This window comes from Aulostomus chinensis, chromosome 23 (assembly GCF_037954235.1).
Source record: "Aulostomus chinensis isolate RoL2024-O1b breed Wild chromosome 23, RoL_Achi_v1.0, whole genome shotgun sequence".
Lineage (NCBI taxonomy): Eukaryota > Metazoa > Chordata > Actinopteri > Syngnathiformes > Aulostomidae > Aulostomus > Aulostomus chinensis.
This window is the reverse complement of record NC_141342.1, coordinates 15,277,923-15,291,650: the sequence shown is the minus strand read 5'-3', so window position 1 is coordinate 15,291,650 and position 13,728 is coordinate 15,277,923. Positions and strand designations below refer to the sequence as shown.

The following is a 13,728-nucleotide window of genomic DNA, read 5'->3' as shown; positions in this document are numbered from 1 at the left end:
CTTTTTGACCACATTAGAATCTTTACACGCCTCATGCTGCTTCTCCCTCTTTAAAGATTCCAGAACATTCAAATATTTCTAACATAATATGTTTGACTTCACACAGACGTCAACTCTTTATGGTCTTGTAATGTTATTTTCATAGAGGGGAGTATTTTGTGGCCTCAAGATGTTACTTGTTCCCACTATTTAGTTATTTTGAGGTCACAACATACAACTTGTTCTCTAATTTATGAATTTATTTTTTAGAGCTGTTCCCTCAGTTTAATTACTGATTTCTTGTGGCCTCTTAACTACTCAGGGAACATGTTAGTATCATTTTTGAATCCTCGAGATGCAACTCCTTCCCTCAATGTCATTGCTTATCTTGTGGCCACAAATTAACAAGATCTATCGTGTGGCGCTGATGGTGGAAACGTTGCCTGAAGCACGTGTCTGTGCGAGGAGAGGAAACTCTTCATATCTGAACCTGGATGTTATAAAACTGAACGAGTCTCTGAAGAAGTAACGGGTCTCGGGGTTAGACAGGGCTGTAACCACCGAGTTCCGAGCATGAAAAATGGATGAAGCGGTCACTATAAATAACCAGACATCCAGATAAGCATCGCCGTCTGCTATCGATGGCCCCTCCCCTTAGCACCGCTACCTGTAAATCTGCGATCCCATCTTGCAACACATGGATGAGACCGGTGGACACCGAGAGAGGCTTAGAGGAATGAAGGAATAATAAAAACTGAACCGAAATCTTTTTTTAATAAAATAAAATAAAAATGAAGGCTTTTAGAGCATTCAACAGCTTGCGGCTCGGGGTTTGAGAAGCGGACCTGCGGAAAGCTGCGCCGCACAACGAGAGAGAGAGAGAGGGAGGGGGAGAGAGAGGGAGAGAGATCATCCGACAGGACAGCGCGACTCCTCAACAAAATCCCTAATAACACTGCTCGCTCCGGCGGACGTCAGGAAAATCGTGAGGTTTATTTATTTATTTATTTTTGAAGCGAGCATCAATTTACGCACGGATCAAATGGATGACGCACGACTCCAGGCATGAATGCGCATCTCCAAAAGCACGACTGATATCTTTTTTTTGTTTGTTTTTTTTATCACTTTTTTGTTAAATTGTTGTTCATGTAATTCTTATCGGCTCAACTTTTCCTCGCCCGCTGAGAAGGCAGATGAGGCGGTTGACTCAACATGGCTGAGCCGCTGGGGCATCAGGGGGCGCTGGCTGGAGCTTCCCGAAGCGCTTGAATCCCCCCCCCCCCCCAATTCCTCTCTCTCTCTCTTTTTTGAGTTGTTTCTTTTTTGGCAGGTGATCACTAGCCGATCATGCCGAAAAACAGGGAGAAATTCAACCCGGATCCATCCATCCACATCACCAAGATGGACATGATCATCCCGTTTTCTCCAGATGTGCCTTGTGATAGCAACGGGCAGCGGATGTGGTGGGCTTTCCTCGCCTCCTCCATGGTTACTTTCTTTGGGGGTCTCTTCATAATCCTCCTGTGGAGAACTCTCAAATACCTGTGGACCGTCTGCTGCCACTGTAACGCCAAAAAGAAGGTACGTCCGCTTATTTCAGAAGCGTCAAACCTCCCTGTCATGCCAGGTATTTCAGCCAGTTTGATGCGTTAAAATAGGTTTGGAATTAAATCTGAGTAAATACCCCTTTAACATGGATACAGTGCGTGACTCTGAAGTGTGTCACATTCTTTAATAAAACCATTTGGAGGTGGTATACCTGGAGCTGACACTTGTTGGTGTGGGCTTAGACGCAATAAGTCACGTTTGAGTGAGGGGGGGTGTGTGGGTGGGTGTAAAATACACACATTCATACACGCAGCACAGGAGTAGTTCAGTAAAGTATTCATGCAGCTCTTCAGAATAAAATTTTATAATGATAATATTTAAAGGTTAAGTTCGCCCACCTGACCAAAAATATGTTGTATTATGTAACACACCCTGGTGGTTTGGCATGCAATTTTTATTCATTCTAGTTCATGCATATATTTGCTCACTCCTCAGGTGGGAGTGAGTGATATCTCGGAAAACAGTGGGAAAAAAATGAAAATCCAACATTCTATTTTTCAGATATTAAACCCTGGTTATTCTGTGTGTTTTGTGACTTCTTTTTTCAGACAGTTTTCCTAATTCAATGTGATAATCTTCCTGCGGAATAACGGAGTGGAGAGAGGTGTTTCCATTCATTGGACTTTTTTTTTTTTTTTTAAGAGCATCACTAACCTTTTCCCCATTTTACCAACTTGTCAGGGTGGGGTTTGTAGCACAGTGTCCAAGACTGAAACCATCACAAGCTACAGGAGTTTCTGTTGGAGATGTCAGAAAAGGGAGATTCTTTCTTTGACTGAAGTATTTTCTAAAGACCTGTTGCCTGGTAATATAAGACTTCCATGTAGAATTCATGTTCTCATCAACAATTTAGATTTATTTAAAGTCAGCGTTGCCGAGCCCATCAGCTGCAGATGATAAACGGTCGTCCGTCAGACATTCCCTCACCAGTGGCGTGTGTCTGTGTGTGCAGGGTAATCCCTAGAGATGATTTTCATAACATTCAAGGCAGAGTGCCACTAGATTTTCTGCTTCAAAATTGTTACGACATCATCTGCCCGAGGCTGACCACACACAGTCTCCATGGGGGGGGGGGGGGGGGGGGGGGTGAGTTCATGGGGGTCTTTTGTCCTTTATTTTTAAAATAAATTCTTCCACACAGATAAAGATAGAGATGGAGCGAGTCGCCTCCACGTCTGATGTGTTCATCCCTCAGTCGTGGAGGAGGAAAAGGCAGCGCCCAGGCAGGATGTAGCTGACCTTTTGAGGGAGGTGTCAGTATGACTCTCATTGGTTAGCCAGTCCCAATTAGGGTTGCAGCAATTAATCACTTGTATCATTGATCGTCATTAAGATCTAAAGGGTCTGCTGAACTAGATTGGTTCATCTGAGGCGAATGTGCGCATCAGTTACTTTGGGCTAAAGTTGACGAAAGACGTCGTACGTAAATGCTCTGTATCAAAATGACTAGCGATGACTGGACCGATGTTTTAGTTAAGTTGTTTTCTTATAGTCATCAAAATATTTCCAGCAATGTTCAAACTCAAAGAAACCTGTAGAGTTATTCAAGGTAAATTTCATTTGGTTTCCTATCAATGGCATCACATTCCCGAGGCAGGCTCCTGGCATAGGCAGTCGCCTAGGGGGCAAAATGTCTGGATGGCGCCACAAGAGAAAGATTTGTTTAATGAGTTGCGTGGTTGTTTGGGTTGGAGACGTGCTGTCCCGGCTTGCAGTCACAATATTATTCATGCAGCCATGTGAATGTTATTTGGGGTGAGGCTCCATGGATTGTTTCACGTCACAAAACCACCCTGAAAATATCTGGCTTTGATCTCTGTCACCCCCCCTCAGTCTTCTTTGATCTCATACACACATACACACAGCATCAAAGTGAACCGGAATCTTGTCTGTCATCCCTAATTTCAGTCCATCGTCTCAGAAGTGCTTTCATCTCAATTCCCTCTTAGACACTGATTTATAGTTCACTTGTGCACCAATTCCAAATGATACCGTTCATCATTACCTAACACTTTTGCTCCATAGAGTCCTCATGCAATCACCAAAGTGGGGAATTTAATGGCATATTTTATTGAACTAGCAGACTTATCAATATCTATGCTTGCTCTGCTTATGGCTGGATTAGACTATACTTTTTTATGCCAAAATGCCAGACTAAACCTCAAATCCGTTTCCTGCGTGCAAGTTCATAGGTTGTCAGTGAGGCAGGTCAATAAGCGTCGATCATGACTACAGCAGAAGCGCTACGTGTGATGCTAGCGTTATTGGGATTGTAAAAGAAAAAGAAACAAAAAAAAACGATGGTGAAGAGGAACATATTAGGCTCTCTATCCTTCAAATAGAACTGGAAGTGCAAATGTGACCGCATATCAAGATAATTAGCTCAATTAAATGAGCTAAATTATGCTAGGTGGCTATTTATGATATTAGCTACAGATGGTCCACAGCAGGGAAAATAAAAGACAGAGTTTTGGGAATTTTATCACTCCGGTAAATGAAGGTACAAAGGAACGTTTAAATATCAGAGGGTCGGTGATCCTTTAATCGTGGTTCAGCGTTGGGATACAAGTCGTTGGTGCCGGTCTTGAATGCTCGACTTGTTGAGTTGTGGGCCATCTTGGAATCAGCGTTTTAGAAAACTACAAGAGTGTCCTGGCCCAAAGTAGGATGACGGTGGCACAGTGGGGTCAAAATCTGGCTGAATTTGTGTGGTCTGACCTGGCTATTAGTTTCTATTATCTATGGATGTTTTGCTCAATTGTCATTACACAGACACACGACCAGTGCTCACAAGTGTATTCCTTGTTCGCAGTTATTTGAAAGGACAGACTACAACAGTAGTTTAAGTTATGTTCACTTAAACTAGCTAAAAGTATTTGTTAGTCGCGTGGCCGAACGTAAAGCATGTTTAGTCAAGGTTGAACGTGGTTGTTCAGGTCATCTGTGGTTCTTAGTATCTCCTCCCGTGATCCCACGCTACTTCAGAACCCCAACGCCATCTTTTATTGGTTTTAACCGACAGCCTGTTCTCGACAAATTTACACACTGTGTCTTTAAATGGTCGAAAATACGGAGTATTGTCCATCATGCATTGTTAAAAGCGTTCAAATAGAAAACACACTTGAGAAGCAGGAACCCATCAAACTTTGGTATTGATACCATAAATAATTTAATGGTCAATCAGTTTTTTTAAATTATTAACCTCATTCTTTAATCAGATCTCCATTAGCCTCCACAAGGTTGTTGGTAGTCCTCCACGGCCACGACCAGGCTTTGCTTCAGCAGTGAATAAAATTAGAACAGTAAAGATCCAAGACTTTGATAAACAAAATTGTATTTTATTCACCAATTTTGGTTTTAGTGACTTTTTTTAATGTGTCTAATTTTAAGGGGGCACGTGTTCCATGCTGAAGAACCTCATACTGTTTGTTTGTGGACTTGTTAAAGATACATAATCCCTCAATTAATAGTTGTAATATTCAATATGACTGTATACATGAACTACAAATGACTAGATTTTAGTTTAGCCTTCACAGGTAACCGAGATATGAAATTATGCATCTCATACATATTGTTGATTAATTTTCGACCAGTCCTCCCAGTTCATCTCCTGCTGCTAAATATGAGTCTATCAGCCTACGTGCCATTTATATTTATAGATAAACAGAAATGGAACGGATCAGTGATCCAACATGAGGTTTTCCACAGCGGAACGTGTGCAAATACAAGACAGTCAGGTTAGAAGCTGCTGAGCTCCACCGACCTGTTGCATCATCGGCTAACGACGGGTCACTTCCCATCCTCCCGGCTTCTCCCTGCAAGCGTTCACTCTCTGACTCCTGTCAACCCACTTTCCCCCATCTAATAATCAACCATCCTCTATAGTCAGAAATGCGGTATCAGAAATGCAGTGTCAGGCGCATGCATACGGTATGTGCCATAAATCAGTACTTTTGTTGCTAAGCAACTAGCAAGCAAAGGATTTCATTATAAGAGTAAGTCTCTCCCTGTTATGCAGTTGTCTCGGCTGTGAGATGTGGCAGGTTGTGTTGGAGGAACACCTCCCACCCCCTCCCAGGCTGTGCATGTCATTAGCAGCCTAAACAAGGAGCTTTCAGGGCAGTGTTCATAGATGGAACTTGATAATCAGTTTCCTGATTTCCTTGTTTTTTTCCTTCCACATGGCGTCCGCCGCTCTCTTCTGGCTGCTATCATGTCCCTGTGTCTTTTGTCTCATGTAATCAGTGAAACTTGTCACTCGTGTTCTTCTGATGAATGATAGTTATTATCTGTCTGGGGGGGAAGAAAGACATTTTTGTTCATTGTCAATGGCAGGCTGCTGCGGCTTCTCAGTCCTAGTGCTGACTCAGAGTGCAAGTTTCATTTAAGGAGAGTATTTTATTGTGCTGCCGGAGGATGGAGAGACCTTGAGAACAGCAACACGATGCGTGTTCAGTGTTCCTTTTCATTTACGATCGTGTATTTGATCATTTATTTACTCACATTCATAGCTAAATGTATTTTATCCTTGTATGTACTAGGTTGAGACAGGTCAACACAAGTAATTAAAACATTTGTACAGTCCTGTTTTTAACAATTAGATTACACTGCATAAAAAAGATTGACTTTAAGTAAGAGTAATTAGATCATAGTAAAGTATTTGGGCGCTTCAGGGATGCACTGGCTTTGAAATCATTCTCTCTCGCGAAAACCATCATGTAATGTTCTTCTTTATGACATCTGAATGTAAAAATCCAAGGGAAATCAGGAGTCATACAGCAATATCTGCCGAAACTACTGAATTATACAATATTCTAATCACATTATGATTACATTTTATTTGTTGACGATCAGCAAACATGCTGCATGTTGGATGGTCACGTTTGAGTGTGTATTTTATGGATTATTTACTTACTGTTTTATCCACATACATATTTGATGTGTGTTTTATTAGAGAGAGAGAGAGAGAGAGAGAGCGAGAGAGAGAGAGAGAATAAATGGATGAAATCGGGCCAAGCAATTAAATGAAGTATAGAAATCACAACATGGCCAAGTGCATTATCCAAAATGCAGGAGCAGCAATTTTTTCATTTATTTAGCTAGAAAGTCTCACAATATCTTGGTGCCACAGACATGCCCCTGCTTTCAGATCATCTTTGAATGTAGTAGAACATGGTTGTTGGTGCAGAACCTGGTAAAAAAAATGCTATTGAGCGCAACATGTTTTTCAATCAAATTTAAATGTGAACATGACATTTTGTGCTAAAAAGACAAGTCACACTGCAATATTTCTAATAAAGGAATTATAATATTATGATTTTTGCTCCTCGGCCAAATATGTCAAGTATTTACATCTTAGAGGCACAGAGTATTCAATTGAGTTATGGCGCCCACAAAGCAAAAATCCTGACACATATTGCAGTAGCTGACAAAACAATAGTGATATGAATTTTTAAAAATACTGTTCCAGCCGTGGCTGAAGGTTGTTTTGAGTGGACGTGCTGTTCTGTCTCAGTGAAACCTTCCTGCAGCTGGGATGTGGTTTATTATTGTTTAGCTGATTTATTTAAGGCCATCTAAAACGCCAGGTTATGTGCAGCCCAGAGTGCTGTGAGTGTTCTCTGGCAGTGACTCAGTGTCCTTAGATGTGTCAGGTGCGTTTGGGGAAGGTTGGGTGGTGGGGGTGGGGGCGGGGTTGGGGGTGGGGGGTGGGGGTACTCTCATGGTGGATTTAAGTGCTGTCTGAAATATTGTAATTATGAGATGAGTGCAGAACATCATTGAAGAGTGGTAATTACAAAGTTGGAAAGCTCTATGAGCTGTAATAAAGTCGCCGTTCCTGAAAACACACTGTCTCTCTGCTGCGTGATTTGATTAAAACGAGCCTCAAAATTGATTTGGTTAGTGTCAGTTTCATTTTATCTGCAGCCTAGAGAGCTTGAACACGACACCCCCCCGTGCTCCGACACAAACATGAAGGCAGCATCATTTATTTAACGTCTAGACCCTCAATCCTTTGACAATATACTCTCACTTCCTGCAGTTTAGCTTGTCAGTCTTGTGAGAGAAGGAAAGAAAGAAAAAAAGAGAGACAGAGGGAGACAGAGTGTATCTACTCCTTGTCATGGCTGTTTAATTGGCTGTGTAATGAGTTAGCAAAGTATTAGCTACTCATGTTGCATCATATCGTCAGCATGCTGCTTGGCTGCACCAGCTGGAAACCACCAGGTCTCAGATTAACACAAATGTTAAACATCTCGACGGAGCTAGAACAGCCAGGCGCTTTTTTGTTAGGGAAACAATGGATGAACCAGACAAATGTGTGTGTGTGTGTGTGTGTGTGTGTGTGTGTGTGTGTGTGTGTGTGTGTTAGAGAGCGAGAGGGAGAGAGCGATTGAATGCAATCATTAGTTTGTAAGTTAATTAATGAGTTAATTAGCTAATTAGTTAGCTAGCAGGGTTATGTGCAAGCTTATCACGGCAATGTTCACCAAACATGGTGGAAGCATGTAATACAGTCCAAGGAAACATTGATTAAATTTTGGTGAAGATGTGTCAAAGCGCCACCTGGTGGCAATAGGAATTTTAGATAGCTAGAAATTCATTGCTCCCACAACGGGGAAATTTGTGCGTTACTGCAGCTCAATAACAGGAAAGAAAGAAACGGCAATTAAACTATATCAAAAAAAGAGGAGAACATTATATACAGAGCTACATTTGTACAAAACTCTACGTATATACAAGATGCCTACACGGTGGTGCAGTGGTCAGCACTGTCGCCTCACAGCAAGAAGGTTCCGGGTTTGAGTCCTCGTTTGGGCACGGGATCTTTCAGGGTGGAGTCTGCTTGTTCTCTCTGTTCCTGTGTGGGTTCACTCTGGTACTCCAGCTTCCTCCCACAGTCCAAAGATATCAAGAGGGTGCAGCCAAGCAGCATGCTGATGATATGATGCAACATGAGTAGCTAATGCTTTGCTAACTCATGACATCAAGAGGGTGCAGCATGCTGACGATATGATGCAACATGAGTAGCTAATGCTTTGCTAACTCATGACATCAAGAGGGGACGAGGCTGATTGATACTCTAAATTGACTGTAGGTGTGACTGTGAGTGTGAATGGTTGTCTGTCTACATGTGTTGGTCCTGTGATGGACTGGCGACCTGTCCAGGGTGAACCCCGCCTCTCGCCCGTAGCTGCTGGGATAGGCTCCACCCCCCCCCCCCCCTTAATAGGGTGGATGGACTATATTCAAGACACCAAAATATCCATGGTTTGCCCCTATTTTCCCCCTTTTAGCAGCTTATTCCACTGCGAGGGTCCACAATATCCATCGCTAATTTGGAAAAATCTCGGTGATGGGATGGTTTGAAGGGTTTTTGTTAAATGGTGTTACCATGGCAATGTGGATGATTTTCATATTTTGCCATAGAAAGTAAAAGTGTCAGATCGTCCTCGGTCAGATCTTTTCTACACTTAGTTTCACCCCGTAGGGCTGCTCTATTTTGGAAAACAAATTTAAAAAGTAATAGCGATTATTTTCATTTATATGCAGTTTTGATGTCATTTCCAATATTAGTGCTGACGTTAACTTTAACACTCTCATTTTCATTGAAACCCCCATTATGGTGTTGTTTTTGCAGGATTTGTGTCGATCAGTCTTTACTCTGTAGTCCAGTAGAGATGCGGAGGCAGGACAGATATCATAGTTTAACACACGATTAGCTTTGACCAAATATTGCAACCTCCAGCTCCAATACAGACAAATTTTGCAGTATCACCTCCTGTTTAATTTACTTCACAGTTAAACTGCATTGTCTTCATGTCTGTTCTCTAGCGCCACCTTGATTTTCATTGGCAGAACTGTGAATGCACAAGTTTTTTTGTTTTTGTTTTTGTCTCATCCTTATTCATTGCTGACAGCTAAAAAAAAAGTAAAAATTGTAATAATCTCTGTTCCTTACGTGAATATCGATTTGAAAAGTTCCCGTTTTAGTCTCCGATTCATTACAAAATTAATTTCCTAACAATTTTATGATTCTTTAGATGCTGAGTATTAAGAAATAACAGTGTCCGTCCAATCAGGGATCCATTAAATGCAAGGAAGCGGAGTTTGGAGCCTAAATGAGATGCATATTTGAAGCAGATTGTCCCTCTCTATGCTGCTGAGAGGCCAAAGATCCCTCACACGACTCGGATAAATCAGGAAGTTTCTCCTCCACAGAGAGAGCTGTCTTGTTTCATTATTAATGTGATTTATATTCATATATTTTTAAATAATTTATCCGCCGTTGGAGAAATTGTGTCATGCAGCACATGTTCTATTCTAGTTTAATGTACTCGCCCTTTGAGAAATTATTATGGTTGATCAATGACCCCCCGGTGCCAGGAGGAGCAGATTTATGTGAGATAATGAAATCTAAATTTGGAGACTCAGACCGTTGATCAAAGTGACTCCGTGATGATGACACAGGCTCTCTGGCGTCGGCTCCGTCAGACATTGCATTTTTATTCTATTCAAATAAAATCTAATTACATTTTGTAAATAACAAAAAAAAAACGACTTCCCTGAACAAGTTTGTGACCCAAAACTTTTTTCTCACTTACAGGATCTGGATCAGGGTTTTTAAAGTGTGAGGCGGGCCCCCCTACTGGGGCGCCAGACAGTTTGGGGGGGTCAGTGATAAGAAATGGTGGTTATCAATGTAATCTCATAGAAATTCACCTTTCTGGTTAGTTACAGGAGTTTGTTAGGGAATTTTACTGTTTTTGCCTCTTTCCTGGCGTTAGAAACGACTCAGTATTTTCATGTAAAATCAGAGCAACTTTAGAAAAACTGCAGTTGAGGAAACTCAGAATTAAGTTAACATCATTAGACTTTTTTTTCCTTAGGTAAACGCAAACCCTGAATAAAACGTTTTTTTGTATTTTTTTGGGCTCAGATCATTCATATTTTATATTTGTAAAAACGTCTATTTAGAATTGAAAATAAGACCTTGACAGCAAATTAACTCAATTTTTTTTCAAAACAAAGTTTAATTTTAGCCTTGAAATGAAAAAAATGTGGAGAAGTTGCCTTTGAAAATTGCAGTTTTGACTATGAAGGCTTAATATTTAACTGTCAGTGCGATCAAGAGATATAACCACAACAATATATAGTAAGAAATGGAAGGGTTCCATGACGGAACTCATACAAATAGTGAACAAAAGACTAACTTAGCATCCCAAAACTCCTTTAAAGGTTGCAGGTAGGGATGGAAACCTGTCTTGCAATATGAAAATGATGATGTAAAAATACAGCACAACACAATATTTTGCATTTGTCACTTTATCATACAGTCTTAAGAGATGTGCAAACACAAACGATCTAAAAAGAAAAGAAAAAGTACGACTCAGTCCTGATCATCATCAATACCGCTGAAAGTGGATTGAAAAGTACGAATTCGATGCAAATCAAGTGAAAAGGCTCTGGCACTACTGGTTTTCTTCTGTAAAAGAGCAAATATTTTATTAAATAGTGACTATGCACCCTCTTACACAAGAGGAATTTAATTTTTAACCATGCAAGTTTGAAGACCCCCTTCATAGAAACAGCAACTCTTCATCCTGCCATCTTCCGGCGTGCGACCTTTAGTTGAAATCAAACCCTTAAACGATTGATCGGTCGCTGGCGCATCATGAACCACAGGTCTTTGAACTCTGTGCTTGGTGGCATTAAAAATAGCACAGACAATGTGTTTTCATTGTACGTTTTTAGACTTGGTCTTTAAAGGGTTGGGAGATGAAAGCATGATGCCAATTAAGTGGATTTATAAGCCATCGCTTCCCTTCGAGCAGCCTGGGAAGGGGAGTGCATGTCGGATTACTGCTGTCGTATTTATGTGGAAATAAAGTAACTGGGTTTTTAAGAAATATTTGCTCACCGTCAAGTCTGACTGTCTCAATGCTGCGACCGCTAAAATTTATCTGACTTTGTCTTGGAGTGATTATATCAGACAGTAAATAATGTTGTGTTGTCGCTTCCGTGGGATATTTTTGTCATAGGGCATGCGTCGGTGAAAAAGTGTCCGAACTTGTTTACTGACACCCCCTGTTTGAATGTCTATCGGGTTTCAGGCGTCCGTGACCGCAAGATTGTCACCCCACCTCCGACTGTTCCCTACAACGATTAACACTTTCTCATGGGCGAGTGTGTTGGGAGTATATCCCAGCTTTTATGGCACACAGGACCAGTGCCAAATACCCGCAGCTTTGTGTTGTTAAACAGTTGAACCCTCCTTCAACAGACAGCTGAGTCTCTGACCCGAAGTCTGATCCACTCAGTAAGATCTCCGTTCCAGGGTCAGTCTGATTAAAAACAAAAACAATTCAAAGGAAATGACGTAACCCTGGAAAGTAGTTTGAATCTGTGTATAAGTACTGCAGTACCTGGGAGTGCAATCAAGTACATGATTCATATAGGCACAGATTATGTGCTCAGATATGAAAAGCATCCAAACGTTTGCAGTGACACTGACTCGTCTCAGAAAATGATTCTTGTGAAACCTGGCACAGAGTAAGGGACCGTCTCAAAAGTACGTTCCAGTAGACAAACAAGGGAGCTCTTCAAGTGGTGAGCAAAGGTTCTCTGAAATTAAACAAAAAAATCATCAAAATCATTTGAATTACATCCTCCCTTTCTCTTAAAAAAAAGAAATAAAAAGCAAAAAAATTAAATAGAAACCATGCTAATAGCTGACTATGAATCCCCTTTATCATTATAAATGTGCATTTTAACATCTCAGGAAAACAATGCACTGCTCGAAGGAGCTGCAGTTCGGGCTCGGATTAACATCTTCCTCTGCGCTTTTAATTTCTACCAGGATAATTACATGGTTAACTTCTGTTATAAATGCGTTTGAATTCTTTTAAGAAAATTAGATAATCAAATAACCTGATCAAAACTCTATATTATTTTGGAGAACATTTTTTTTCTGCTTTTTTTTTTTTAATTAGTTGCTGTAAGCCGCGCCCACTTTATTTAAGATCAGAACACAAATTCAGATGATTTCGCCATACAAACATGGACCTCTACTGGTGATGCTCATTGCGATACTGCAAAACACTTCTCACTGAGTAAAAAGCGGGAGTTTTTCCATTCCTTTGTCTCCATGTGTGGCTCCATCTTAGTCAACCGGTGAGATTATTATGGTGCAATCAAGTTGGACTGCGGGGCTCCTGCTGCTGGTCTGCTCATCTCTGGTTATTAATGGACATGAACATGATTGAAAAATCTTACTTGGTCATAGTAATAATAGAGATGGTTGAATGTACGGACGGTGGGTGGGCGCCAGTGTGATGCTGAATCCATTTTTAGGTTCAGAGGTGAAAAGTAATGATGTATGTTATAGTCTTGCTATTGTAGGACTGGGAAGTTTAAACTGCCGGTTATTAATTACAGAAACGTCATCATTTTCTACAGTTTATTAAGGAAATATCCTGATTTTTACTACGAATTATAAACTCAAGGCTTCAATACGCCGCACTAACATCTACCTTCAATCTCATGTTATCTTGCTGACAAATTCGCCTTTCCAATTTACAGTACAGCCATGTTTCTCCAATGAACTACTTCTATTCTCAAGAGCAGGACTTTTCCCGACTCCCTTCTTTCCTAAACCAGCCTGCCAACAATCAAACGCTCTTTCCCTCTCATCACAACTGTGTCAGTCATACAGTAGCTGTATGTTACACTCACTCCAGCTTTAAAAAAGATTTATGGAGGAGTGGAAGCACAGCACATGTTGCATATTCACATGCCAGGAGTTATTTGAAGCCGACTACCTTATCACACACACACACACACACACACACACACACACAAAATTGTCCGTTCTGCTTCTGGAGAATGTGACATGTGGAGATCTTGGGACTCAGTGACAAAAAAAGACTTCCATGCTGGTGTAAACATGACCATAAAACCAGAGTATCATGAAGGACTGCAGCAAAAAAAAAAAAAAAACGGACTGAGAGAGTGATGTGTGACACCATTAAAGGCCGATGAGGATGAGGAGGTAGATGTCACAAAAGAGGCTGAGTCGTGTTAGCCTGCAGGTTGTGAGGTGTTTCGTCAGGGAGCGTGGCTAACCTCTGCATCCTGTCT

General features: G+C 41.1%; 1 protein-coding gene across 8 annotated transcripts in view; it reads left to right on the top strand.

Annotated features, from left to right (window-relative positions):
* Positions 1 to 667: 667 nt before the first annotated feature.
* LOC147239742 (calcium-activated potassium channel subunit alpha-1a-like) overlaps positions 668 to 13,728 on the top strand; it is an 80,208-nt gene continuing 67,147 nt past the window's right edge. For 5 of the 8 annotated variants that reach the window (XM_086196202.1, XM_086196199.1, XM_086196205.1 and 2 more), the window contains exon 1: positions 669 to 1,560. In XM_086196202.1, the coding sequence (XP_086052328.1) occupies positions 1,327 to 1,560 (234 nt within the window). In that variant the 5' untranslated portion in view covers positions 669 to 1,326. Of the gene's footprint in view, positions 1,561 to 13,728 lie in introns of all 8 variants that reach the window. The other 3 variants (XM_086196197.1, XM_086196196.1, XM_086196201.1) reach the window with 2 other exon arrangements.